Source organism: Ovis aries, chromosome 14 (assembly GCF_016772045.2).
Source record: "Ovis aries strain OAR_USU_Benz2616 breed Rambouillet chromosome 14, ARS-UI_Ramb_v3.0, whole genome shotgun sequence".
Classification (NCBI taxonomy): domain Eukaryota; kingdom Metazoa; phylum Chordata; class Mammalia; order Artiodactyla; family Bovidae; genus Ovis; species Ovis aries.
In genome coordinates this window covers 34745440-34771965 of record NC_056067.1, presented here as the reverse complement: position 1 = coordinate 34771965, position 26526 = coordinate 34745440, and the positions used below count along the sequence as shown (strand labels likewise).

The 26526-nt window shown below is 53.4% G+C and overlaps 3 protein-coding genes across 23 annotated transcripts in view; 1 reads left to right on the top strand and 2 right to left on the bottom strand.

The window, feature by feature from the left end:
- Positions 1-267: 267 nt before the first annotated feature.
- On the top strand, positions 268-6136 carry ACD (ACD shelterin complex subunit and telomerase recruitment factor). 2 transcript variants are annotated; one of them, XM_004015591.4, is made up of 12 exons: positions 268-460; positions 552-688; positions 833-926; positions 1013-1089; positions 4329-4373; positions 4484-4518; positions 4602-4753; positions 4833-4929; positions 5009-5095; positions 5274-5647; positions 5779-5870; positions 5950-6136. In XM_004015591.4, exons 1-12 carry the CDS (start codon positions 362-364, stop codon positions 6026-6028), a joined length of 1368 nt encoding a protein of 455 aa, XP_004015640.2. In that variant the 5' UTR covers positions 268-361; the 3' UTR covers positions 6029-6136. The 2 variants fall into 2 exon arrangements, with proteins under 2 accessions (XP_004015640.2, XP_012045355.2); XM_012189965.3 differs by having other exon boundaries at positions 5761-5870.
- CARMIL2 (capping protein regulator and myosin 1 linker 2) lies at positions 6095-18117 on the bottom strand. Of its 5 annotated transcripts, none has more exons than XM_042231813.2 (38): positions 17960-18117; positions 17603-17697; positions 17455-17505; positions 17147-17209; positions 16923-17047; positions 16700-16791; positions 16432-16502; positions 16241-16314; positions 16020-16095; positions 15853-15941; positions 15657-15751; positions 15490-15576; positions 15293-15405; positions 15102-15179; positions 14917-14993; positions 14726-14830; positions 14484-14553; positions 14267-14348; positions 14078-14174; positions 13939-13996; positions 13662-13834; positions 13142-13484; positions 11865-11993; positions 11669-11782; positions 11339-11499; positions 11171-11258; positions 10785-10934; positions 10623-10689; positions 9912-10147; positions 8978-9078; positions 8534-8894; positions 8326-8448; positions 7449-7485; positions 7224-7295; positions 6900-7121; positions 6674-6754; positions 6330-6426; positions 6095-6245 (listed from the first exon to the last, which is right to left on the bottom strand). In XM_042231813.2, exons 1-37 carry the CDS (start codon positions 17997-17999, stop codon positions 6353-6355), a joined length of 4170 nt encoding a protein of 1389 aa, XP_042087747.1. In that variant the 5' UTR covers positions 18000-18117; the 3' UTR covers positions 6095-6245; positions 6330-6352. The 5 variants fall into 5 exon arrangements, with proteins under 5 accessions (XP_042087747.1, XP_042087744.1, XP_027833894.1 ...); XM_042231810.2 differs by having other exon boundaries at positions 6330-6407; XM_027978093.3 differs by lacking the exon at positions 6674-6754 and having other exon boundaries at positions 6330-6407; positions 13142-13243; positions 13322-13484.
- A 6125-nt stretch (positions 18118-24242) lies between these two features.
- CTCF (CCCTC-binding factor) overlaps positions 24243-26526 on the bottom strand; it is a 42178-nt gene continuing 39894 nt past the window's right edge. For 11 of the 16 annotated variants that reach the window (XM_042231800.2, XM_027978089.3, XM_027978088.3 and 8 more), the window contains one exon: positions 24243-25722. In XM_042231800.2, the coding sequence (XP_042087734.1) occupies positions 25538-25722 (185 nt within the window). In that variant the 3' untranslated portion in view covers positions 24243-25537. The remainder of the gene's footprint in view (positions 25723-26526) is intronic. The other 5 variants (XM_042231803.2, XM_060398389.1, XM_060398387.1 and 2 more) reach the window with 1 other exon arrangement.

The window sequence follows — 26526 nt, the reverse complement described above, 5'->3', positions numbered from 1 at the left end:
GAACTCCTTGAGGTCACAGGCGTTGAAGTGACCATGCTTGACTGCAGCCTCGGGTTCCAGAGCTCTCCCTCCCCATCGGAGCCAGTTCTTGGCCCCTTCTTGCCCAGCGCCACAGGAGACTTGAAGAACACCTCGCCGCTGCTTGGAGAGATGCTCGGGTAAGCGTAAACGGGACGGAATCCAATTGAACCAAGTTCCGGACCAAGACGCCCTCGTGCGCACGCGCGGGCACGCTCCTGGGCGGGGCCTCGACCTCTGGTCCCGCCCAAACGTCCGGCGTTTCCTCTCTCGCGGCGAGGCGGGGCAGCGTCGCACGGGAAAAACGCGGGCTTGAGGCTCCCCGCGGGCTCCAGCGGCGAGAATGGCAAGTTTTGGGGGTCTGGTCCTGCGACCCTGGATCCGAGAGCTGGTCCTAGGGTCAGAGGCACTCTCAAGCCCGCGGGCGGGGCAGCTGCTCAAGGTGAGTTCCCCCCCACACACACCCTTCTCAGAGCCCAGAGACCTGGGCGGGGCCCCAAGGCGGTGGGTTTGACGCCGGTCGCCGCCCTCAGGTACTGCAGGAGGCCAAGGCCCAGAGCCCGTCCGGTGCCCCTGACCCACCCGAAGCGGAGGCCGCGCTGCTTGTATCCGACGGGACCCACAGTATCCGATGCCTAGTGACGGGGGAGGCCCTGAACGCCTCAGACTGGTGAGAGAGGCTCCGCGGAGCTTGGGAACTTTGTACTCGGGTGAGACAGCACTAGCCTTGAGCCCTGAGCCCGAGGTGGGCGGGTCCCAGGCGGGCAGGGCTGCGTTCTGGCGAGCGCTGCAGTGAGGCCCGCGCTTGCCGCAGGGAGGAGAAGGAGTTCGGCTTCAGAGGGACAGAAGGCCGAATACTGCTGCTGCGGGACTGCAAGGTCCGCGTCCAGGTCTCCGAGGGAGACACGGTGAGTGGTGAAGCTGGCTTGGGTGGATTACTGGGCTTGATTTCCTGAAAACTCCTGAGACCCGGTCCCTGAACTCACTCCTCCAGCCCGCGGAGTTCTTCCTCCAGGTGGACCGTTTCGCTCTGCTGCCCACAGAACAACCCCGGGAACAGGTGACAGCTTGGTAAGTGATGCCTCCACTGTTCAACTGTACTCTTCACCCAGGCCAGGCTGGCGTTGGCATAGGCCTTGTGGGTTTGAGGGCTTGGGGCTTTAGTAACATTGAGCGCTTACTGTTTTTGTTCAGTTGCTAAGTCGTGTCTGACTCTGTGACCCCATGGACACCAGCACATCAGGCTCCTCTGTCCTCCACTATGTCTCGGAGTTTGCTCAAATTCATGTTCATTGAGTTGGTGGTGCTATTTAATCATCTCATCCTCTGCTATCCCCTTCTCCTGCCTTTAGTTTTACCCAGCATCAGGGTCTTTTCCAGTGAGTCAGTTCTTCACCTCAGGTGGCCAAAGTATTGGAGCTTCAGCTTCAGCAACAGTCCTTCCAATAGATATTTAGGGTTTATTTCCTTTAGGGTTGACTGGTTTGATCTCTTTGCATTCCAAGAGAGTCTTCTCCAGCACCACAATTCCAAAGCATCAGTTCTTCAGTACTCAGCCTTCTTTATGGTCCAGCTTTCATGTCCATACATGACTACTGGAAAAACCATAGCTTTGAATATATGGACATTTGTCAGCAAGTAATGTTTTTGCTTTTTAATGCACTGTCTACATTGATCATAGCTTTCCTTCCAAGGAACAAGTGCCTTTTAATTTCATGGCTGCAGTCACTGTCCACAGTGATTTTGGAGCTGAAGAAAATAAACACTGTCACTGCTTCCACTTTTCCCCTTCTATTTGCCAGGAAGTGATGGCACTGGATGTTAATGATCTTAGATTTTTGAATGTTGAGTTTCAAGCCAGCTTTTTCACCCTCCTTTCACCCTCATCACAAGCTCTTTAGTTCCTTTTCACTTTCTGCCATTGGAGTGGTATCTGTGTATCTGAGGTTATTGATTTTTCTCCCAACAAACTTGATTCCAGCTGTGATTCATCCAGCCTGGCATTTCACATGATGTACTCTGCATATCAGTTGTACTCTTTTCCCAATTTTGAACCAACCAGTTGTTCATGTCCAGTTCTAACTCCTGCTTCTTGACTTATATACAGATTTCTTAGGAGATAGGTAAGGTGGTCTGGTATTCCCATCTTTTTAAGAATTTTCCAGTTTGTTGTGATCCACACAAATGCTTTAGCATAGTCAATGAACAGAAGTAAATGTTTTTCTGGAACTCTCCTGCTTTCTCCATAATCCAGTGTTGGCAGTTTGATATCCGGTTCCTCTGACTCTTTGAAACTCAACTTGTACATCTGGAAGTTCTTGGTTCACCTATTGCTGAAGCCTAACTTGAAGGATTTCTGAGCATTACCTTGCTAGCATGTGAAATGAGTGCAGTTGTCCAGTAATTTGAACGTTTTTGGCATTGTCCTTCTTTGGGACTGAAATGAAAACTAGCCTTTTCCACTTCTGTGGTCACTGCTGAGTTTTCCAAATTTGCTGACATATTGAATGCAGCACTTTAACAGCATCATCATTTAGGATTTTACATAGTTCAGCTAGGATTCCATCATCTCCACTAGTTTTGTTTGTAGTAATGCTTCCTAAGGCCCACTTGACTTCATACTCCAGGATGTTCACTTCTAGGTGAGTGGCCACATCACCATGGTTATTGGAGAATTACGGCCTTTCTTGTATGGTTTCTCTGTGTGTTCTTGGCCGTCCCCTCTTAATCTCTTGTTTCTGTTAGGTTCTTACTCTTCCTGTCCTTTATCCTGCCCATCCTTAGATGAAATGTTTCCTTGAAATCTTCAGTTTTCTTAAAGAGACCTCTAGTCTTTCCCATTCGGTTTTCCTTTGTTTCTTTGCATTGCTCACTTAAGAAGACTTTTGTTTTACCTCTCCTTGCTGTTCTTTGGAACTCCGCATTCATTTGGGTATATCTTTCCCTTTCTCTCTTGCCTTTTGCTTCTCTTCTTTCCTCAGCTATCTGTAAGGCCTCAGACAACCACTTTGCCTTCTTGCATTTTTTTTCTTTGGGATAGTTTTGGTCACCACTTCCTATACAGTGTTACCAACCTTTGTCCATAGTTCTTTGGGCACTCTATTAAGTCTAATCCCTTGAGCTTTTTACCTCCCCTGTATAAGCATAAGGGATTTGATTTAGGTCATACCTGAATGACCTAGTGGTTTTCCCTACTTTCTTCAATTTAAGCCTGAATTTTGTAATATGGAGCTCATGATCTGAACCATAGTCAGCTCCAGGTCTTGTTCTTGCTAACTCTATGGAGCTTCTCCATCTTTGGCTGCAAAGAACACAATCTGATTTCAGTATTGACCATTTGGTGATGTCACGTGTAGAGTTGTCTCTTGGGTCGTTGGAAAAGGATGTTTGCCATGATCAGTGTGTTCTCTTGACAAAACTGTTAACCTTTGCTCTGCTTCATTTTGTACCCTAAGGCCAAACTTGCCTGTTATTCTGGTTATTTCTTGATTCCCTGCTTTTGCATTCCAATCGCCTGTGATGCAAAGGACATCTTTTTTTGGTGTTACGTCCAGAAGATCTTCATAGAACCAGTCAATTTCAGCTTCTTCGGCATCAGTGACTGTGATGTTGAATGGTTTGCCTTGGAAATGAACCAAGATCATTCTGTCATTTTTGAGATTGCTCTCAAGTACTGCATTTCAGATTCTCTTGTTGACTGTGAGGGCTACTGCATTTCTTCTAAGAGATTCTTGCCCACAGTAGTAGATATAATGGTCATCTGAATTAAGTTCGCCCATTCCCATCCATTTTAGTTCACTGATTCCTACCTAAGATTTGATGTCACTCTTGCCATCTCCTACTTGGCCACATCCAATTCACCTTGATTCATGGACATAACGTTCCAGGTTCCTGTGCAGTTTTCTTTACAGCACTGGACTTTACTTTCATCACCAGGTACAGCTGAACATCATTTCCACTTTGACCCAATCACTTTATTCTTTCTGAAGCTTTTAGTAATTGCTCTCTGGTCTTTCCCAGTAGCATACTGGACACCTTCCAACCTTGTGGGGGAAGGGGGCACTCATCTTCCAGTGTCATACCTTTTTGCCTTTTCATACTGTCCATGGGGTTCTCCAGGCAAGAATACTGGAATGGGTTGCCATTTTCTCCTCCAGTGGACCAAGTTTTGTCAGAAGTTTTCACTGTGACCCGTCTGTCTTGGGTGGCCCTTCACAGCATGGCTCTAGCTTCACAGAGTTACGCCCCTTCACCATGACCAAGCTGTGACTCATAAAGAACAGTGACTGCCTACCACTCCTCTTTTCCAGCAACGAGGACCCAGATGTGCGGAAAAAGCTCGATGACTGCTTGGAGTGAGTGTGGGGCTGGCTCCTTGGGTCAGGTGTGGTTCAGTCAAGGGTGACAGATCTGTGCAGGTAGGCTTCAGGATTGTTCCTCAGACTTGTCCCCTCTGTTTCTCTAGGGAGCACCTTTCAGAGTCCACCTCATCCAATGCAGGTAACTGGCAACCCCACTGCTTCCTTAGTAAAGCCTCCCCTCCTCCTCTGAGCTTCAGCCCATCCTCTGGTCCCCTGCCCTAGGTCTTCCACTGTCCCAGCTTCTGAATGAGGTAGAGGTGGACCAGGAGCATCAGAAGGCGCTAGTGTGCCTGGCTGAGAGCTGTCTGATGCTGGCAGGTCCTGACACGGCAGCCCCCATCACCCCCTGGGCTGCCTCTCGCTGCAGAACCACGGTCAGTCTGGGGCTTCTCTTGGGAAATGTCAGCGTGGGAAGTTGGGCGAGGGCCCAGACTGAACGTTCTCATCCCACAGGGAGAAGCTGTGTACACTGTCTCCAGCCTACGGCTGCACATCCCTGAGAATGACCAGCAAATCCTGAGCTCTCTGGGCCCAAGTCAGAGGGCCCAGGGTAAGGAAGACTGGAGAGGTCAAGAGGGAGGTAAGCCTGCCCAGTGCCCCCAGTGCTGATAAGCCTCCCCCACCCCCAGGCCCTGAGCGATCCCCATCACACCTGGCTCTGCAGGACCTGTCGCTGAGTCTGATCTCCTCCTCTCCTTCCTCACCCAGTTCCTCAGGTAAGGTGATGCTTAGGCCCCATATTCTTGCTGCTGTCAATCAATTAGGTGCCTGGGCTCTGAAAGGGTACCCAGCTGGGTGGGGGTGAACACAGTCCCTGCAAGCCTCTGCTCACAGGTCCTTCAGCTGATCTGAGCTGAGGGGACTGTGCCCATAGTGAGTCCCCCTCCTCCTCAGGAACCCCTGCCTTACCCAGCCACCTGCTGTCAAAGGAGAACAGTGCCAGCATCAGCCTTCTCCCTCCTCTGCCCTTGGCTGCTCCAGACCCAGTACAGAAGGGCAGCTCCCAGCCCCTGTCAACCATCTGCTCAGCCCATGGCTCCCTGCCCACCGTGTCCCCACACCCCAGCAGTGTATCCAATGCCCCACTCTTGAGCTGCACCCCAAGCCTGTCACGCCTTGGCCATGCCCCCAGTATACACCAGGCCCATGTAAGCAGTGCCCAGAAACCTAGCCTGGAGTTCAAAGAGCTTGGGTTACCCCCCAAGACCTGGCAGCATTCTCCAAGGACAAGAACCGCCAAGGGAGCCCTGGAGTCCAGCTGTGTCTGGGTGAGCACAGCCCCCACAGCTGGAGAGTAGAAGGGGGTGGACCTTGGGTAGAGCTGGGCTGGGGGCTGGGGCAGCCTTGGATGAGGTTAGAGGCCTTTTTGGCCCCTTTCCAGACATCATGTCCCCTTCAGGACCCCCCAGAGAGGCATCGTGATGGTTCTGCCTTCCAGTATGCGTACAAGCCACCTTGCCCCTCCCTGTGTGCCCAGGTCCAGGCTGCCAGGTGAGTGCCTGGGGCTGCCCCTGCTGTCTTAGTTGCCTGTCCCCATCCCCCTAACCTAAAACCTTGGTTCTCTTCTCAGGCTCCCTCCCCAGCTCGTGGCCTGGGCCTTGCACTTTTTGATGGAGCCACAACCGGACTCTGAACTGACCCAGATGTGAGGACTCGTGGGAGGATGTGTGCACAGGTCCAGGCCTGGGGGCGGATAAACAGAGCTCCACACTAGCTTCCTTCGAGTTTTTTAATAAAATAATCTCATGCGGCAGAAAGGAAGAGGTCAGGGGTTGGGGCCGCCGCCTCTTTGGTTTGTGGTTGGGGAGGGTGGGCTGCAGGGCTCTGTAGACTGGGTGGGTAGAGGCTCGGCTTCAAGGCCAGATCCTGCACAGAAAGAGAGGGAGAGGAAGGGTTAGGACTGAACCAAGCAGTCCTGCCTCCCTCCCAGCTGGCCCTGGCCCCCCTTACCTATGCTTGGAGATGGAGGCGCCTCAAGCTTTGGCCTGCGCTTGAGGACAGGGGAGCGCTGTAGCCGCAGGGGCCGTTCTGTGGGATACAGACAGACCTGGGGAGGGATGCTAAGGGCTGGCCGCCTGTCCTCACCACCCCCCCTCCCAACACTTACTTGCCTTTGGAGCCTCCGCCTTCCCCTCACCCTCCCATCCCTGGCAGTGGTGGCTCCTAGCCTTCTGGCTCCAATTTTTCAACCCCTCAGGACACTGGTGGCCCTTTAAGGACCAGAGCCACGAAGGGAGCCCACTCTTCCCCATCTCCTTCTGTACTCCAGCCCACAGGGAGGCGTCCCCCCTCACCAGCAGGGGCCTGGAGCTGGTCCTCATGCACAGACACTGCTCGTCGCCCTGCCAAGCGGGGCTGCGGCCTCAGCCGGCCATCTGGGGGAGGCCAGGGGGTCAGGGTGTGGGCCCGACAGCCACCCTTGTTCCAGCCCTTGCCTCCCACCTTCAGGGTCTCAGTTCCCAGAGGGGACTCCTCCAGTCCCTAGCCCAGTATCAAGTGGAAGCTGGGGTATTTGCTTACCTTCGTTCCTGGAGCCTAAGCAGGGATCCTCTGGAAGGCCCAGGCTGTCTGGGGAGGGGCTGGATCTTCGGGGGCTTGGGCTGGGACATGGGGACGGGGGACCTGGACCATCCTGTTGGCCCCAACCACGGCCCCTGAGCTCTGCATTCAACTGTTGCCCCAGTGTCTTCCAGGTGGCAGACTCAGGCCCTTGGCCCCCTGGTCCAGGTCTGCATGAAGGGTCTGTAGGGAGAGGGTGTCAGCCAAGACCTGGGTCAGGCAATGGTCCGATCCCCTGCAGCTTGTCTGTCCCACATGCTCCCCAGCACTGTGGCTGTCACTCACCAGCAGACACAGAGTGGGTGCGGGACTTGATCGAGATGGGAGGAGCCTCTGTGGAACTGTCCATAATGTCACCTGCAAAGGCAGGGTTGGGGGCTTAGGCACCAGACCTTGGTGAGGGGAAGAAAAAATGTGGCTTCTACTCCTCCTTCCCCCAGGAGAGAAAATCCCTTGTGGACTGTCTCTTCCTCTCCCAAAATGTATGCACCAGCCCAGGGTCCCACTTACCATCCGAGCCAGCCTTCTTGATTTCTCCATCTTTGCTCTGTGGGAAAGAGGGAAGTCAAGCTTAGTCCTGTCCCACCCTCACGCTAGCCTTGTTTTCTTTATTTATTATTGTTGTTGTAACTGCCACTAACAGCCACCATGGGTTGAGCAAGAACATGGCAGACCCAGTCCTGGTCTTGGAGCTCAGTCTGTGGTGGCGGACAGTTAACACATAGAAGCACATGCGGGCACAAATACACAAAGTGACCTCTCAGCTCTGTGACTCACTTTCTGTAACTCAGTGTTTCTAAATTCAAGCTGAGTCTCACTTCACGTGTGTTTTTTAAAATTTTCCTGCAAAGTTATTATAGAGATAGTCCATAGGGTGGTGATTCTTACTAGCAACTGTGATCAGAGAGTGGCATTAGCAGGGGGCATGGAAGAGTCAAGGAAGGCCCATAGGGAAACAGAGATGGAGGAAGAGGGAGGGACCTTGTGTAGCCCTTGGATGGTGGTGAGAGGCGGTGAGAGGCTGGAAGTGGGGCAGAGGAGTTCCAGACAACAGAGCCTATATGAAGGTCCTGAGATGCAACTGGGGTTGACAGCAGTGAGATGAAGGCAGTGACCAGGGCTGAGGCCCCTTTGGGCCCTGAGGCAGGATGAGGAGTCAAGTCCCCTAGAAGGTTTGCTGTTTCCCAGATTTCTGTTAGATCTGCATAGAATGGGACTGTCCCCACTGCAAGGAGATACTGATGGCCTGGTTCAGAGCGGAAACCAAGAAGGAAGAAAGGGTGAATCTGACAGACCTGTCAGGAGTCTCCTGGTCACATATATCACCCACATAAAGCCAGCCACATGCTACCCACCTCGTTCCCCACAGCACCCCTTTCCAACTCACCTGCTTCCTCTTGCCGTCGGCACTCCCGCTGCCTCTGCTCACGCCGATCCTCTGCAGCATCACTTGTACTCGCTGCTCAAAGGATGGGGCCAGCTCTGTGTCTCCCCGCTCCAGGGGCCGCCGCTGGGGACAGAGACACCGAGTGGTGAGGGAGCCCGCTGCCCCCACCGTTCCAGGGGAGCCCTCGCTCCTGGTCACCAGGCCTCACCTTGTCGGGCCTGGCTCCCACTGTCTCCTCCTCCTCAGCAGGGAGCAGTATCAGGGAGTAGGCCTTACTTTCACGGGTGTATCGAGGCCGACTCCTGCGGGTTGGGTCTGGGCTGCCGGTACCCCCCTCGGCCCCAGCAGGCTCCTCACCACGGCCAGGACGGGCCGGTGGCCGAAGCAAGTCCCCGAGTGTGGTTTTTCGAGAGCGGGGAGCTGCTCCAGGGCTGGTCTCAAGATCAGGTCGTGACCCACGTGTTGAACGAGGCTTCTTGAAGGCAAAGAGGGTGCCCAGCTTCTTGCGAAGTGTACGGGGGACAGGGGTGGTACCCCCCTCAGCTGCCGGGTCCTCCTCGGGGGCCCAGCTGTGGGAACAGCCAGCAGTGAGTGGGAAAGCCCATGGAGCAGCCCACCCTCTCCCCCACCCTTGCAACTGCCCCTTACTCACAGGCGATCCTGGTGGATCAGCCTTTTGGAGAAGAATTCCTCCACGCCCTCATCCACGCGGGCACTGAGCCCATTCCCTTCCTGCGGCAGGGCTGGGGGCACCTGAGAGACACCACAGGGTTAAAGGGCTGAGTTCAATCATGACTTCTTCCCACCTTCCTTGTCCAGCGGCAGGCTCTGGGCAACTCCAGGACCTGGGAGCTGCAGTGACCCTTTGGAGCTGCTGTTACGAGCTCCCCCCCCACCCGTCCAGCGGCCAGGCAGAGATGCTGGTTTCACGTACTCCCCCCCACCTGTACTTGGCCCTGGACATACACAGCTCACACCCATTCTCGTCCCACTGAGTATCCCAAACTACCTGGTCACCAGCAGACTAGAACCCAGGTGTCCCCTGGGTCGCACGTTCTCACTTGCCACCCTCTCTGCTCCAAACAGTCCCTGCAGTACCCTCCACCCCCACCCCACTCGGCCTGCTGCCGGCTCAGCGGCGCCTGCTGCTGCGTCAGACCCTCTGGGGGGCCTCAAGCGGGCTCCTCCCCACCTCCGGCCCTGTGCCCACGACCCGCGCCAGTACCCAGCCCACACATACACCCGTGCTGGACGTGCGGTAGACGCAGAACTGTCCCCACGGAAGGAGGGGGCAGCATCTTTCAGTAACCCTGGGGGAAGGAGGGTAAGACAGACAGCCCCTCACACATCTACCCGTGCAGCAGCCAACCCGAGGCAGAGTCCTAACCCAGGCGCTCCCCAAACGAAATCCACACACTCGTGACCCCGCATGAACGTGGCCTGAGGAAGGGGGTGGCCAGGAAGACGCCAGAACTCGGCTGCGTGACCCCACCACCCACCTCCCTGCCGGCCATCACCCGTAAGAGCGAACCGGCCGCTTGAGACCCCCAATTCCACGAGCTCTGGAGTGGGGGGAGGGCGCTCACCTGGGGGCCCCCCGGCGGCGGGCGGTGGTGGTGCTGGCGCCGCGGCCGTGGTCGGGTCCGGGTCGGATGGCGCAGGGGCTGCCCGGAGGGCGGCAGGTCCATGCGAGGCAACGGGCCGGCCGGGGGCCCTGGGGCGGCGGGGCTCGGAGAGCCACGAGCGGATGGCCCCGCCTGCGGCTCTGCATCTTCCCCCGGAGCCGCCAGCTCGGGCTCCGGCTCTAGCTCCTCAGCAGCACCTGAGCAGAGCGCACCAGAAGAGCACCGAGCGCCAAGCCCGGGGAGGTGGCGGCAGCGGCAGCAGCGGCGTTAGGGTGGCGGGGGACCCGCCCAGGGCGTGGGGAGGGGCTGGGCTACGCCGCCCGCCCCCCTGCCCGCCCCTCCCCCGCTGCCGCTGTCCGTGGTGCTGAGCGCGGCCCCGAGCGGCGCGCGGCCCCGCGACGCCGCCAGGCATGCGCATCCCGCGGGTTGGGAAGGGAGGGGGCGGTAGAGTAGGGAACAAACCGAGAGAAGACTGTGTCCCGGCCCTGGTCTCAGGTCCCACCCTGTGCTAACTGACCCCAACTTTATAGTTGCACGGAGTCTTGGCCTGGCCCACTCAACGGTCAGGGAGTTCCCAGGGCAGAGATGAATATATTGTGTCAAGGTGGCCAGGTCTATCTAATGGAACTTTAGTCCAACCTGAGTAACTCTTCCCCTGGGGCCCTGACTTACTGTGAGTGGAGGAGTCCAGGTGAAGACAGTGGAGGGATTCAACCCATTTCTGTGGAGGACTTTCATCCTGGTGAGGAGGGCACAAACTCAGCCTGGGGTCCATACCCCAGAACAAAATGGGAAGATCTAGGGTTCTAGGCCCAGAGTTCTGTGACCACCTACCTTCTGCTCCTCTTCATCCTCTTTTTCTTTCTCCTCAGGGAAGAAAAGACCTTCCAATTCCCCAGGCCCAAGGGGGCTGGACTCATCTCCGTCTAGTGTCAGTATGACAGGGGGCATTGCCTCTGTTGCCTGTTGAGCCAGACTCTCCACCTGCAATACCAGGCACCCCAAAGATGGGGAGGCAGGGCCTCAGCCATAGTTCTATCAGTGCTAAGAGAAGCCCCAAATACTGGGCTACATGACCCCAAAAGACATTACAGACCCTCTGCAAGGCAGTGGCCATGTGTGTGTGCAAGCACATAATCCCTGCTCAAGACATTACAGACCCTCTGCAAGGCAGTGACCAGGTGTGTGTGTCTGTGTGTAAGCCCCCAGTTCCTCCTCACCAGCCGATCCCGGGCTGCACTCAGACCTGCCACAGCCTGAGCCACAATGCTCTCTGCCAAGGTCCCTGTGACTGACAGGCGCATGTCCCTGATGGCAACAGAGAACAGGGGTTAGTGTGCTGTCTTTATCCAGTCTACCCTGGTCCTGCCCAGCCCAATCCAGCCTACCTGAGCCGAGTGAAGGCATCTTGCAGCAGATGCTCTGGGAGCAGCTCTGGGAGACCCCTTGAGCCCCCAAGGACCCCCTCTAGCTGCTCCCTCCACCTGGGACCCTGCAATGTCTGTGGGCAGAGACTCCTTGTTGTGTCCAGTGTGGCCTGAGTGAAGTCCTGGTCGAAGGTCAGAGTACAGTGAGCATGTGGCCCAGGCCTAGCCTCACTGGCTTGGGGCTCCAAACCCCCAAAGAACACACAGACTCGGGATACCACAGTCACACCTCTGGATGGGGGTCAAGGCTGCATATGGTGGGGGGCAGCTGGGGCCAGGGCACTATCTCACCTGAATGTCCCGGCGGCACACCTCTCCCACCTGTCCCAGCAGGCCCTCCAGCTTCTGCCGCAGCTGCCATTGGTGGCTTGGGGAACTTCCAGCCTCATAAAGAATGGGGAGAATCTGGAGGCCAAGGGAGAAAAGGAGTTGCAAGATGACCCCTAACTAAGAGGGAGGCATCCTCGTAATTGGAGGGAGTGCTCACGCTGAGAGAGAAGTTGGCATTTTGGATGGCATCCTCAGCCTGGTGCACAGCAGCTTCACCCTGGGGTCCAGCCCCACAGCCCAGCAACTCCACGTGCTCCTGCACCGACTGACACAGTTCATTCACTTCCTGGGGGGCAAGAGGACTCAACTGTAGCCTGGTCCCCTCCCTGCCCCCAGATCCTGACTGCCCCCTTCCCAAGGTCTCCGCAGGGTGGGTGAGGTCCTGAAGCTGACATCATCGGGACAGTCACTTGGGAACCTTATCTGTTCAAGAAGGGAGAGCAATGTCTCCTTTGGTTCATTGCAGAGACTTTATATATACTTCCTAAACGTCCAGAATAGGAAGGAAAAGAGTGGCTAGTCATGTCAGTGAGCTCAATCTGTTCATCATCGACCTAGAGGACAGATTGAGGGATGGAGAGAAATGCGAGTGAAGAGCTATGGAGGAGAGACAAGGGGGGAAGCAAAGGATAGCTGGGTGGGAGTAAGGAGCGGTGTTTGAGAATGGGTCAAGATGCAGAACCAAGGAGGCCTGTGGGGGCTGCAGTGTGGCCAAGAGAGACCTGGACTGAAGCTCTGTCCACAGCACTTGGTGGGTGTGGGTGCCAGTGAGACTGGGCTCCAGGGTAGAAGAGTTTTGTGGAAAATGACGAGATCACTTGTAGAATGTGAAGCTCTGAAGTTGTCAAAATGCCTGGGCTCTGGAGCTTGGGAGCGAAGTGGGATTTAGGAACAGGTGGATGGGGAACATTTCACCAAATAGTGGAGGGAGATGAAGTCAGAAGAAGGGTCATTGGGTTGGGCCACAACAGAGAGGGAAGGCCCTGTGAATGGGAATTCACAGGTGGGGCTACTGTTGGGGATGGGGAGAACTGATTGAGGATTTAAAATACCTCCTGTCTTTAACTAGGAACCTATTTAAATGACTTAAGGGAATTTCCTGTGGTCCAATGGTTAAGACTCCATGCTTTCACTGCAGGGGCCTAGGTTCATTCCTTAGTTAGAGAAATAAGATCTCGCAAATCAGCTGTGTACAGTAGCCTCCCCACGCCGTTTTTTTAAATTGAAAAAAAAAAAAAATGCTTTCAAAAGGCAGCTAGCAGCGTTATCCGGGGGAGCTATTTCAAGAGCTATCAGTTCCACTGCAGATCAAGGAGAAGGACTTGTCTGGGACAGCAGGAGTCTCTGGAGTCCTCATGGAGTCTCTCGGCAGCCACAACCCTCCCCATTCTCTACAGTCTGTTGGTGCTCAAGGCTGAGTAGGGGAACTCTGACCTGTTCGGAGGGGTCTGACCCCAGACCCAGGGGCTTCGGGCAGGAGGTGCAGTCAGCAGAGGTGTGGTCTGTGCGATTATTCCTCAGAAGACAGGCTTGGATCTGGGCACAAGAGAGGCTGAGAAGTGGCAGGGCAGGACAAGGCACAGGGCAAGGCAGGGGAAGAGGGGGGACCCCCACCTGATGCACGGCCCGTGCTGTCAGTTCAGGACGGCTGCGCTGAGCCTGGGCTACATCGTTCAGTGGCAGAGGCATGGCCTTCAGGCTGCGGTTCTGTTCCAGGGCCTGTGCCACGTCCAGAAGGCCCAGAGCAGATGTGTGGTTTCGGTCCCAGACCACAGACCTGGGCCAGGCGGGGCTTTAGTCGGGGACGGAGCTCTGCAAGGAGCTCCCAACCCCTCTGGCCTTTCCATTAGCACCCCTGAGCTCTACCTGCTCTGCTTCATTCAGCCCTACCCCAATAAGCCCCTCCATATATGCCCTCTTCCCCTGTTGGTCCCATCCCTGTGACCCCGCCCACCTGAGCCTCGTGTTAACCCGAAGCGCCTTGGCCAGCATCTTGGCACCCGTGTCCCCCATGGCGTTGCCACTAATATCCAGGGCTGTCAGGTTAGGATTGGTGCCCAGGGCCCGGAGCAGGACGCCAGCGCCCAGCTTCAACCGTGACTCAGCCACAGACAGAGACTGCAGGGGCTAGGGTTAAGAGAAAGCCATTTGCAGTTGGAGTCAGGGGCCAGCAAGGAGGACGGGTCTCAGGGTCCACTGCCTGAGGATCCCGCGTGGTCCCATGAACTCACACAGTCGTCATCCTGCATGAGCTGAACAATCCGGTGCAGGACGTCGTCCAGGGTCTCCCTGTGGGAGGAGGCAGCAGTTGGGAAAAGACCCGGGTGGTGGGGTGCAGCCGGGAGGCCCAGGAGGCGGATGGGGGCTCACTTGCACCGGACGTTGAAGTTCCTTCCAAGCGCCACATGTCGCAGGGACCGGCTCCTCCCAATGGCCAGCACCAGAGTCACCATGTCTGAGCCAAAGCCTGGGGGAGTGGCTCGGGTCACACACAAGGCAAGGCTGCGGGGGGTGGGAATTTGGTGGGTGGTGGGAGGATGGGTTTCTGGGCGGCCTCACCATTATCTGCCAGATCCAGGGAGCTCACTGCGCCAGCATCACACACCAAGTCTTGTATCACTTGAGCACCCGCCGAGCGCAGCTGAAGGTGGGAAGTGGAGCGTGCTCAGGCCAACAGGCCACAGGTGGGGAGGATCAGGAGCCCAACGGTCCAGCGCTCCCGCTCGCAGCCCCCAGCCCCAAGGGCCAGTCCCGCGGCTCCGGACGGGCTGCTCACCTCACACGCGCTGAGGTCCAGGTGTAGGTCATTCAGGTGCGTGTTGAGCGCCAGGCCTTCCAGAAGCGCCCTGGGAGAGGGTGTCACAGGGGGTAGCGGAAGCTGGGAGAAGGGTCCTCAGAGCAGAGCGCGAACAGCAAGAACGAAGGATGCCCCGGAGGTCAAGGGTGCGATAAGAGCGGGGTGAGGTGCCGAGACGAAGCCTGCGTGTTGGCCGACAGGCGAGGGCATGGGACACTGACCTGAGTGCGTCGGGTGGCAGTTTGCAGCCCGCCAGGCCCAGGTGCCGAAGCGTCCCGGCGCGGCTGAGGAAGAGTTGCAGGGCATCGGGCGCAGCCCTGGACTTCCTGGGGTGGGGAGTGGGCGGAGTGGGCGTCCTGGCGCGGGGAGGCGGGGTCTGGCAGAGTCCCGCCCTCCCGCCCCGCCCCCTTACGTGCGGGAGAAGACGTTCCTCGAGGCGTCTAGGTGAGCCAGGCTGGAGCAGCCGCCGCGGGACAGCGCCGCGAAGAGCTGCGAGAGGAGGGTGTGGGCTACACTGGCCGGAGGACTGAGCGCCCCGCCTCCAGTCGCCCCTTGGGATACAGGCCCGCCCAGCCCTACAGATCACCCCCCACTCACAGTGTCCAGGGCGGTGTCGGTGCCTGCGAGGTTCAGGAACGTCAGAACGTTAGGACGGCTCAGGAAACTATAGAGGCCCTGGCGGGAGGATGGAGATGGGAAGGAGTCAGGGATCACTCCAGCAAGAGCTTCCCGACACCCCACTGCCTGCGGCGGCGTCCCCAATCACCTTCCTAAAGACAGCCACTCACCCCACGGTCCTCTGAAGCCCCCAGTGCCCCGGGGTTCCCGGAAAGGTCCAAGTGGGTCAGGGTAGAGTCAAAGGCTGAATTGGAAGCCAGTGCCCGGCCTAGAGCCCTCATTCCTGGTGATGGAGGAGGGGGGCTCACCATCAGGAGACCCCCACCTCCAAGCTCCACCACCCCACACCATCCTCAGGCCTGCCTACCTCGTGGCGTCAACCCAGTCTGTGCTAGGCTGAGTCTCCTCAGGGCTCCAGGATGCTTCTCTAGGTGTCTGCTAAGGGCAGCCACACCTGCGGGATGGGGGTAGTAGCTGTGTGGGTCTCACCACCTCCAGCACCAGCCCCCAGGGCTTCCCTAGGCTCAGGTGTACCTCGGTCATCCAGTAGGTTCCCAGCCAGGCTGAGCTCCCGCAGTCCCGAGCTGGTGTGTCCCGCCAATGCCTGGGCCAGTCGCCGGACAAAGTCTCTGGGGACCAGACCACACCCCCAGGTATGAAGCTTTGAGCCTGGATTCCCCGCTCTTCCCCAGGCCACTAGTCTCTCCAACCCAAGCCCTGTCCCCCCTACCCTCTCAGGCCACAGGTCTCCAGCACCAGCTCCTCCAGGTGGGATGACTGATTCATCATGTGCAGAATCTGTTCTGAGACCTCAAGGCTCTGAGAACCAGAGTGGGAGAGAGAGCTCAGCAGGCTGCCCACTGACCCACCCTCCCCATCCTCCCCTGTGCTTCTCACCAGCTTCATGTCCACGCAGGAGAGGCACCGGAACCAGAGATTGTAGGACAGGGCAGCCACACTCAAGGCCAGGTCCCTGGGCGGAAGAAGGGGCAGGAGCAGAGCTCAGGATCCCCCAGCCAGATCCTAAGTCCAGTATCCCCTCTCTCCATGGAGAAGCTAAGGCCAGGAATGTGGCTCATGCAGTCTTCCTCTCCTCACAGCCCTGGAGGGACACTCACCGACTTCCCAGATGACTGAAGTCTCCTAGGCTGAAATGGCGGCAGCCCTGACGATGGTAGATGGTGTCCACATCCTGGGTGGGAAGAAAATACCTCCAACTTGCTTGGGACCACAAGAGGTAGGGGGGACTTCTCAAAGCACCAGGGGAATTAGATGTCTCCAGAGCCCCCAGAGAGGGCCCTGCTCTCACCCACTGAATCTCCTCTCGGAAAGGGAAGCCATTGTAGTCACACAGGGCCTCGTATGTCTCCGAGAAGCCCCCTGGGTTGGCGCCAAAGGCATGATGGGGCAGGAAATGGGGCAAGAGAGAGACAAAAGGTCAGAGATGGAGAATGATCAGCCCCAGGCTAGGTAGTGGCTGAGTACCTCTGTTCAGTTTGTTGAGCCCTTCAAATCCAGGGGTCATGCAAGAGGGGGGTCAGCTGGAAGCCCTGAGTGGCCCCCACCTTGGCCCTTACCACAGGGGCTGCTGGGTGAGGTGGCTTCTGAGGAGCTGCTTTTCTCCAGTCGAGCCAGCATGGAGGGGGGTGTGGGCCTCCGGAAGAGTTTCCTGAGGAGGGGGATGAAGGAGAAGGGAGGCAAGGAAGTTCTAGGCCTGGGAGTGAGGCCCCCCACAGCGACATCCAGGGCACCCCTCGCTGGCCCCCTTCCCTGCCAGCCCTGTCAGCTGATGGGCCTCACCCAAGGGTTGAGCGAGGGAAGACCTTCCTGATGGCAGCAGCAATGTGCTGGGCCAGCTGTTCCAGAGCAGCCACACCAGTAAACTCCAGGACCAGTTCAGGCAGGGACTCCAGCTCAAAGGTGATCTGGGGGTGGGATGAGGGATGGGCTCCATGTGGGGCTGGGGGTGGGGAACAGAGGACAAGACCAGACTGCAGGCCCTGGTGGAGTACTAGGGGTCTCACCTGAGGGGGTGTCTCCTGCAGCACCATGGCCTGGACCTCCAGGTAGCTGAATGTGCAGTCCACCTATGGAGTGCCTGGGTGAGCTCGGACCAAAGCGCGAGCCCCACCCTCTTGGGAGCCCAGTCCTTTGTGCAGCCTGGATCTCAGAGCCAGACCTGCCTAGACTCCAGTTCTGCCTGATGTCGGCAGCCTAGTGCTGTTGGGAGGGCAGAGTCCACAAGGACAAGATGGACAACGTTACAGATGCAGCCCTCATCAGGAAAGCTGCTGGAGGGCAGGGGGGCAGTGGCTGGGCCGTTGGGACTCACCCTCAGAGGGAGGCAGGTGTGGAGCAGGTAGGCTCTCCATCGGAGCAGTACCTGAGGGGAGAGAGTGTCTCACACCTTGGGCAGGGCAAGAGGCTCCTTCTGCTTGGGTCCCAGTGGCCCTCCCAGGCAGGCTCTGCCCCAGCCATACCAGGACATGACCTTGCTCCGCACCCTCCCGCTCTGGCAGCCAGGTTTTCAGCAGCAGTTCTGCCTCCTTGGGCCACAGGAACTTGGTGATCTCGCCTGTGGAAGGGCAGCCTGCTAGGAGACGGGTCCTGCCATGGAGGTCAATTCGTGCCCACGGTCTGTGGTCTGTATGGGGCTAGGAGGCCTGGGCTCATCTACGGGGCCAGTGAGGAAGGAGTGGAGTGGATCTGGGCCGCCAAGCCCTCCTGAGGACCAGAGGGAACCACTTGCCGGGTGCCCCCGTACTCTGGGTGGGCCATTCGTTCCGGGGCCGCACGGCTTCCTCCCAGCCAAGTAGGAGAGAAGGACCGGTGCTTACCTCGCAACTCGCAGGATATGCCGTCGGGGGTCTGGGCCATGCGGCCGGCCCGGCGGCCGGAGCTGGCCCAAGGAGCTCAGGCGAGAAACGGTAGCGGCGGCGGGCGAGCACAGGAAGCCTGGGGCCCCGGCAGCATAGCAGCCACCTGCTCCTCCTGCAGCGGAAGGTACGCACCGCTTCCTGCCCCCGGCCCGGCTCCTCCCCGCCCGGCCTCCGCGGGCCAGGAGATGTCAGGCGGGTACGAAGGAGGTGGGCAGATGCCAGCTGCCCGCCTGCGCCGTCGCTACTCTGTAAGGGTAGATCTGAGGAGGGAAGGGAGAAGTGTGCCCGGGAGGGTCTCGCACGTCGCGTGCTTCTTTCGGTTCCTAGCCCCCTAACTTCCACCCTGCTACAGTCCCTTCTGAGAGCACCAGGGGGCGCTGCCCGCTCGGGGAATCTGTGGCCCACCTTGGCCAGTGCCCTCCAAAGCCCAGCGAGGGAGGTGGACTGCAGGTAGGATACACAGGGCATCTGTTCAGAACAGAGCATCGGATTCCTCCTAACCTTGAGGACCCTATTTGTTGCTCCTAACCTGGAGTCCCTCACCGCGTCGGAGAGACACAAACTGTTGAAAGGGTGGGAAAAACACCAGATGGGCCCAGATGCCCTTCTCTGCGGCAGAGGTCCTTAGCTTTCATTAGGTTCAAGCTGGGTCAGGGCCAGAAGGTGCCACTACAGGGAGGGGTGGAGTGACTCGTGAGCAAAGGCAATGGACGTAGGGGTCCTCCCATGTCTGCCTTCTCCCTGAGCTGGAGAGAGCTTGGGCAAGGGGAACCACTAGCAGAGAGGAAAGCTACTCTCTCTGCAAGACTAGGTGGCCATCAGGTCATGGGATGCATGATGCCCTATAGAAGACCAGGGACCTAGATTCTGGAGAGTTCACAGGAGGGGATTTAACCTTTTTCTTCCATTACAATCTAATTAAACTCTATGAGAAGAGAAACAACCCTCTGCCTTGCCCGTAACTCAGCCAGGCGGGGTGAAAAAACCTGAGAAGTGAGACACTGGGCAGTCCCTTGGTTTCTTCCCACCTCCTGCTACCCCTCCTCACCTTGAGGCCTGGAGACAGTGAGAGCATTTTTCAGTCATCTGACCATCAGCAGCATCTCCCCCTGCCCAAATCTCATCTCCCTTTGCTGAGGACCACCAACGACTAGGACAAAGTGGAAAGTAGAGATTGAATCGTAAAAAACTGCAGGAAGCCACCTCCCTTAAAGCAACAGGCCCAGGTGTGGCAGCCCAGGGGCCACAGGGATGGACTCAGTTGGAGAGGGAGCTAAGTTCCTGCCAATAGAGGCAAGAGGAAGTCCTGCTCTGCTGCCTCCCAATCTGAAAGGAGGGAGTTCAAGTTAAGACTCTTGGAAGACCACAGAAGCTATCAACTGCTTCTAAGGCATGAGCTCACACACAGTATGGCCAAGTGGTCAGGAATGAAAGTTCTGAAGGTACGTTGCCTGAATTCAAGTCCTGACTCTGCTTAACAGCTGTCTGACACTGAGTAAATCACCTCATCTTTCTGTTTAGGGCTTCCAGTTCCTGTTTTCTAAGCTGGAACTTTAAACTTACCTCGGAGTGTCAAGATTAAATATTTATTAAGAGAAGTGCTTACAATAGTATCTGGAACTCAGTGAACACTCACAGTTGCCAAGTCTTACTGGGACAAACTTAAGACTCCAGAACAGAAGTACAGAAAACCTCCCTCCCTGAGATTTTTCTGTTCAGAATGATTCGAATGAGAAATACAAGAGGGACTAAATGCCAAAGGCTTCAAGCTGCTCCTAGGTGGCGGGATTCTCAAGACCAACAGCCACACTGGTAGCATCAGCCCTAGTCTAGTGAGTGCTATGGGAACAAGCAGAGGGCTGTGGAGGAGGAAACCAGGACCAGCTGGAGATTAGGACAGGGGTGCTAGGCTAGCCACACATCTCCGTAACTGCTTATTGTCAGGGTGGCAGTGACAAAACAAACCTGACTGCCATCAGAGGCCTAGTGAACACATGGGACTCAGCTCCCTCAAGCGAGTGACTCAAGGAGAGAAGTCTTCAATTTGTTCAAGATCGTCTGTGTGTTCTAGACAGCATGACACCCTGTAGGCACTCAAGAAATGCTAAAAGCTCATAATGAGGAATAAGCCCCGCCTGTTCCAGCAGTACAGGATGAAAGGCCAGGATGCAGCTCCCAGAAGTGCCACAAGGTTCCTGTCAAAAGCTCTCTGGTGTGGAGCACTGGGAGGTTTTACATTTAATGGAGTCACACAGGATGTATCATGGGGATATGCCAATGGTGAGGAGGGGTAGGGAGGTAGGTAGGGAATCCCCTTCAGCCTTATCTGCATCAGAATGTCATTTTTCTTGCCCCCTCCCCAAGCAAAACCAATCTGCTTGTAAACAATTTGAACACACACAGTAATAGAAAAGCTAAGTTGAAAAAGCAGGTAAACTGCTTGCTGTTCTATTAAAAGATTTTCTATTATATTAAAAAAATTTATTTGGGGTGGGGGGACATGCCACATGGCTTGCAATATCTTAGTATTCCAACCAGGGATCGAACTTGGGCTCCTTGTAGTGGAAACATGGAGTCCCAACTACTGGACCACCAGGGAATTCTCTATAATTAAAAAATTTTATATAAATAGCTAGCTAGTGGGAAGCTACTATAAAACACAAGAAGCTCAGCTCGGTGCTCTGTGATAACCTAGATGGCTGGAATGGAGGTGAGGTGGGGGGAGGTCCCAGAGGGAGGGGATATGTATACATATAGCTGATTCACTTCACTGTACAGCAGAAACACAACACTGTAAACCAATTATTAAAAAATTTTTAAAAAGCTGCCTGCCGACTGAAACAACTCCGGCAGCAGGCACTCTGCTCCCTGGTGGCAGCAGGGGTTAGCCCATGCATGGGATAGAGACCAAATGCCCTGACAGCCTCAGGCCACTAACAGTCAATCCAAGTTGCTGACTGCCTGGTTCATAGTCCCAGATGATGCCAATTTTCCTGGGAGATCTCACTGCATGAACACTACCAACCAGCCAAAGGCTTCACACATCTAGTCTTCTGTTACTTTTCACTGAAAACCGGTTAAGTTCAAATTCTGCTTAAAACCCTCTGGACTTCCTTAGTGGTCCGGTGGCTAAGATTCCATGCTTCCAATGCAGGGGGACAACAGCTTCGATCCCTGGTCAGGGAAGTGCCTCATGCCATGAGGTGTGGCCAAAAAAAGAAAAGCACCCTATATATAATTACCTTGAGATAATAAAAGCTATTTATGACAAACCCACAGCCAATATAATACTCAATGGTGAAAAGCTAAAAGCCTTCCCATGAAAACCTGGAATAAGACAACAATGCCCACTTTCACCTCTTCTATTCAACACAGCATTGCAAGTCCCAGCCACAGTAACCAGACAAGAAAAATAAAAGGTATCCAAATTGGAAGGAAGAGGTAAAATTATCATTATATGCAGATGAAATAATACTATATATAGAAAACCTTAAAGACTCCACACAAAAGCTACTAGAACTGATAAATGAATTCAGCAAGGTAGCAGGATACAAGATAACATAGAGAAATTGGCTGTTATTTCTTTACACTAACAATGAAACATCAGAAAGGGTATGTACAAAAATCAATACCTCTTAGAATCATAACCCCAAAAAACAACACACTTATGAATAAACTTCACCAAGGAAGTGAAAGACTTAAATATGATAAGAACTATAAAACATTAATAAAGAAAACTGAAGATAATTCAAAGAAATACATATCCCCTGCTCCTGGATTGGAAAAAGTAATGGTGTCAAAATCTCCATACCACCCAAAGCAATCTACAGTTTTAATGTGATCCCTATCAAATTACTGATGACATTTTTCACAGAACTAGGACACAGAATCCTAATATTCATATGGAACCATAAAAGACCCAGAATTGCCAAAGCAGTCCTAAAGAAAAACAAAGCAGGAGGCATAACCCTCCTAGACTTCAGACAGACTATAAGCTACAATAATCAGAACTGGCACAAAAGCAGACACATGGATCAATGGAACAGAGGAGACAGCTCAGAAATAAGCCCACACCTACAGTCAATTAATCTTTGACAAAGGAGGCAAGAATATGCAATGAGAAAAAGTCTTTATAGCAAGTGGTGCTGGGGAAGTTGAACAGCTGCATGTAAATCAATGAAATTAGAACACACCCTCTCACCATATGCAAAAAAACACACAAATGACTGAAAGACTTAAACAGAACAAGACACCATATAACTCCTAGAAAACATAGACAAAACATTGTCATAAATCGTACCAATGTTTTAAGTCAAGTGTCCCAAAGCAAACGAAGTAGAAACAAAATTAAACAAATGGGACCTTATCAAACTTACAAGCTTTTGCATAGAAAAGAAAATCAAAAAAAATCTAAGACAACATATGGAATGGAAAAAATATTTGCAAATAATGCAACTGACAAGGGCTTCATCTCCAAAATATATAGAGAGTTCATACAACTCAACAATGAAAAATTAAACAATCCAACCCAAAAATGGGCAGAAGACTTAAGTCATTCCTCCAAAGCAGCACAGATGGCCAATATGCACATGATGATATTCAACATCACTATTAGAGAAATGCAAATCAAAACTACAGTGAGGTACCACTTCTTAACAGTCAGAATGGCCATCATAAAAAACCATTTGATCCAGCAATCCCACTCCTGTGCACATATCTGGGCAAAACTATAATTCAAACACATACACACACCCTATGTTCCTACCTGCACTATTTACAAGAGCCAAGACATGGAAGCCACCTAGATGCCCATCAGCAGATACAGAAGATGTGGTATGTATACACAATGGACTACTCAGCCTCGAAACAGAATGAAAAGCGCTACTGCAGCAACATGGATGCAACTAGAAATTATGTTAAATGAAGTAAATCAGAAAAAGACAAATGCCATATGCTATCACTTATATGTGGAATCTCAAATATGACACAAATGAGCTTATCTATGAATCACAGACATGGAGAACAGACTGGTGGTTGCCAAGAGGGAAGGACAGAGAGGGAGGCTGAGATCAGCAGATGTTAAGCTTTTATATATAGAATGGATTTAAAAAAAAAAGGTCCTACTGTATGGCACAGAGAACTATATTCAATAGTCTATGATAAACCAAAATGGAAAGGAGTATTTAAAAAAAAAGAATGTATATATAACTGAATCACACTGCTGGACAGCAGTAACACATTATAAATCAACTATACTTCAGTAACCAAAAAACCCTGTAATTTGTGGCCAAAGCTTTCACCTACAATGGGTCTGCCAGAGCAATCTGCTCAGAAATGGACAACAGCAAGATGGTAATTCATCAACACAGAAACTTCCTAACGCATTCCCTTCCCAGCATGCTTCCCAGGTGCTAACAGGGAGCTATGCTCTCTAGGTCTCTCCCCGCAGTCTGGTAGTGGCACATCGGTCTCCCCTTTCAAGTGAGTTTCTCTAGGGCAGACAAGAGAAGAACTTCCCCAGGGTCCAGCTTCTCTCTGTTCCCCTGCCATTTAGCAAAGCTTGATGCAATGATCCCAGTTCTCTGTGAGCCAATTTTTTAAAAAGTTATTATTAATCTGTTTACATCTGGGTTCTGCTGGGTCTCTGCTGCTGCGTGAATGCTTTCTCTAGTGGTGCTGAGCGGGGACTACTCTTCGCTGAGGTTCACCGGCTTCTCACTGCAATGGCTTCTTTGGCTGTGGAGCACAGGCTCCAGGTGCGTGGACTTTGGTAGCTGTGGTGCCGGCCTTAGTTGCCATGCGGCATGTGGAATCTTCCTGGACCAGGGATCGAACTCATGTCCCCTGAATTGGCAAGCAGATTCTTATCCACTTTACCACCAGGGAAATCTTGAGCTGAGATCTTGAGGCCAGAGCTCCCCACTGGCCCCTTTTACTTTAAGCTCTGTGGTCCACCTGCTCTACCACAGGGAATCCACTCTTTATGTGGATCATGGGGGCTGGCAGCTGTATAGACTCACATCTCTACTCATATACTTTTGGGGCATTAAAACTTGTAGCAGGATTGATGCCCTCAATAGTCCATCACTTGCCAAGATCATCGCCCATCTGCTAGACAGAAGTGGTCATCCTGGAAGCACAGCTCACTTCTGAAAGAGGCCTGCGCTGTCTGAGATTATGCACACAGACCCCCCTGGGCCCCTGGTTAGGCAGGAATCACACAAGTGGGGGTGTTCGGAGCGCTTGTTAATCCGTTATGATTTATTAGCTGTACAGCAGTAGATCCTCCTCCCCAGCTTTCAACCCCATTACATATTTTATTACAGGTCTCATGTTGGCGTCCTAAAATAATGAAAAATATCACACAGTACAGCTAAGTACAAAATGCATCAACCTAGAGTCTGATAGCTAACTGATGGCTCTCTTAAAAGCAATACACAGAAGAAAAAAGTGTTGAAATCAGCAAGACTGAGGCTCTCTAAAAAACACATTTTAAACATGTGACAGTTCATGTGCAAGAATCACTTTGAGTTGGTTTTGCTTCACATTATTATTTTTTTGAAGATCCGAAGTTTAAATTACTGACCTAGTGAAATTTCCTGGCCCAGCTTTTAAGAGCTGCTGTGACCCACTCATAATCACCCTTCTGCTTCAACAGAGGATTTATAAAACACGAAACTCAGCTACGAACAAAGCAAAGGAAACGTAGATGGGAAATCATAACTGAAAGTTAATTGTGCAAGGTTCAAATGCTGGCTCCATGGGTTGGAGTCGTGGTGCTCCATGTGGGTGTCCGTCACTAGGGCAGCAGTCTCGGTGCCGTTCTGCGACATGATTGTGATCCAATTCCTCGTCAACGTTTACAAACTACCATCTGTAGTAACTTAATTTGCAAGTAATTAAAATGCTGGGTTTTCTTACACTGCACTTCTTTTCAACCTCGTAATTAATGGAAAAGATTAAAATGTAAAAAAAGTTATTTACAAGCTTGACCATACCAGAAACTTTGCCAAGAAAGAGGCAAAGTCTTCAGGACAGAAACCAATCGTAGCATGCCATACTACTGGTGTGCAGCTGACTCCAAGCAAAGGGAGTCAGGGAAAAGCAAAAGCAAAAACCAGTTTAAAAGTTTAAGTCCTTCCCAAGTCTGCATTTACAATTAAAAACTCTCCTGGGAAGAAGACTGTAAGAACTCTGGGAAACCCGGTGGTGGTTTCTGGAGTGGTTTACCATTGCAAGAGAGAGGGTTCAATGTCTCTGTTTCCAGCTAAGAAAACCAGGGAGGCGTGAACACTGTCCTCAGCACTTCACAGTAAACCCTCAGGGACTCAGAACATTCCATGATTTGCTAACATCAAACAGCAAGTTCTAGTTAAATCACATTTTCTAACATCATCCTTGAAGTTTTAGTTCTCAGTATGTTTGGTAAAATGATGCTTTTCCCAAAGCCAAAAGAAGAAAGAAGGGAGAAAAATTAAGATGCAGGCCGTTTAAACACAGCCCAGAGCAGTCCTGGCAAGGAGCAAGGCCCTGCCATCACCGGTCCATCATGCTGAGGATCATCTCAGGCGTGAGGTCTCCGTTGGGGGCATCTGTGGCAGCTGGCTGGGCCTCCTCTTCCTCCCCCTCCGCAGGCTCTGCATCTGGCTCTTTTTTGACTTCAACTATAATGTTCTCAATTGCACCTGTATTCTGGTCTTCGACCTGAATGATGGCTGTTGCTGGCAAAGAAGAGCATGAAGAAAACAAATGCTCCATTAAAGCCCCCAAGAATTGCAAGGGTCTTTTCAGACTTTGACACTAAATGAAAGTCAGCAACACAGGAAAGCCTCAGTTTTGATATAGAGAACATCAATAAAAAAGACTTAATAACCTATAATGTGGCCATACACAAAGCCCAAATACTCTAGATAGTACCAAAAAACAAAGTACTGACATTCCTCTTCATATGCCTCCCAAATCATGTGTTAAAAACCTTAAGCTTTCCTGTATCTCATAGATTAGGGCTTCACAACAGTCAGTGTGACACAGGCAAAACATGCAGGGCGCACGAGTCAAGGCAGGCCTCAGAGTGGAGGGCGCGGGCAGGCCTGTCTCAGAGATGCCCCACCTGCAGCGCAAGAGCCCGACACTTTTAACAAACTTATCTGTGCCAGGTCTTAGTTGCAGCACACGAGCTTAGCTGTGGCCTGCAGGATCTAGTTCCTTGATCAGGGATTGAACCTGGGGGCCCCTGCATTGGGAGTGCAGTCTTAGCCATGAACCTCCAGAGAAGTTCCAGAACCTGATATTTTTGCATCTGAAGCTGTCCAACACCGAGGGTTCTACCACCAGTTTGTTCACTCAAATATTTGTAGGTCAAATAGTTCCCCCACCACCCCTCTGTAATAAGACATTTTGACATGGGGCTCAAGGAACATATTAAAAAAACAGATGAAACACTGCATTTGTTGAAGAAAGAAAAAGAATTGCCAGCTTTTCGGAGATTCATGAATAGAACAGACACCTGAGACTCCCTAGAGCCT

Coding starts and splice junctions, on each gene's coding strand:
- ACD (XM_012189965.3), top strand. CDS start 362: ATGGCAAGTTTTGGGGGTCTGGTCCTGCGACCCTGGATCCGAGAGCTG. Junction 927..1,012: donor AGGTCTCCGAGGGAGACACG/GTGAGTGGTGAA, acceptor TCACTCCTCCAG/CCCGCGGAGTTCTTCCTCCA. Junction 1,090..4,328: donor CGGGAACAGGTGACAGCTTG/GTAAGTGATGCC, acceptor CCTCTTTTCCAG/CAACGAGGACCCAGATGTGC.
- CARMIL2 (XM_042231810.2), bottom strand. CDS start 17,999: ATGGCCCAGACCCCCGACGGCATATCCTGCGAGTTGCGAG. Junction 13,485..13,661: donor CGGGTTAACACGAGGCTCAG/GTGGGCGGGGTC, acceptor CGCCTGGCCCAG/GTCTGTGGTCTGGGACCGAA. Junction 10,935..11,170: donor GTGCAGCCCGGGATCGGCTG/GTGAGGAGGAAC, acceptor CTGGTATTGCAG/GTGGAGAGTCTGGCTCAACA.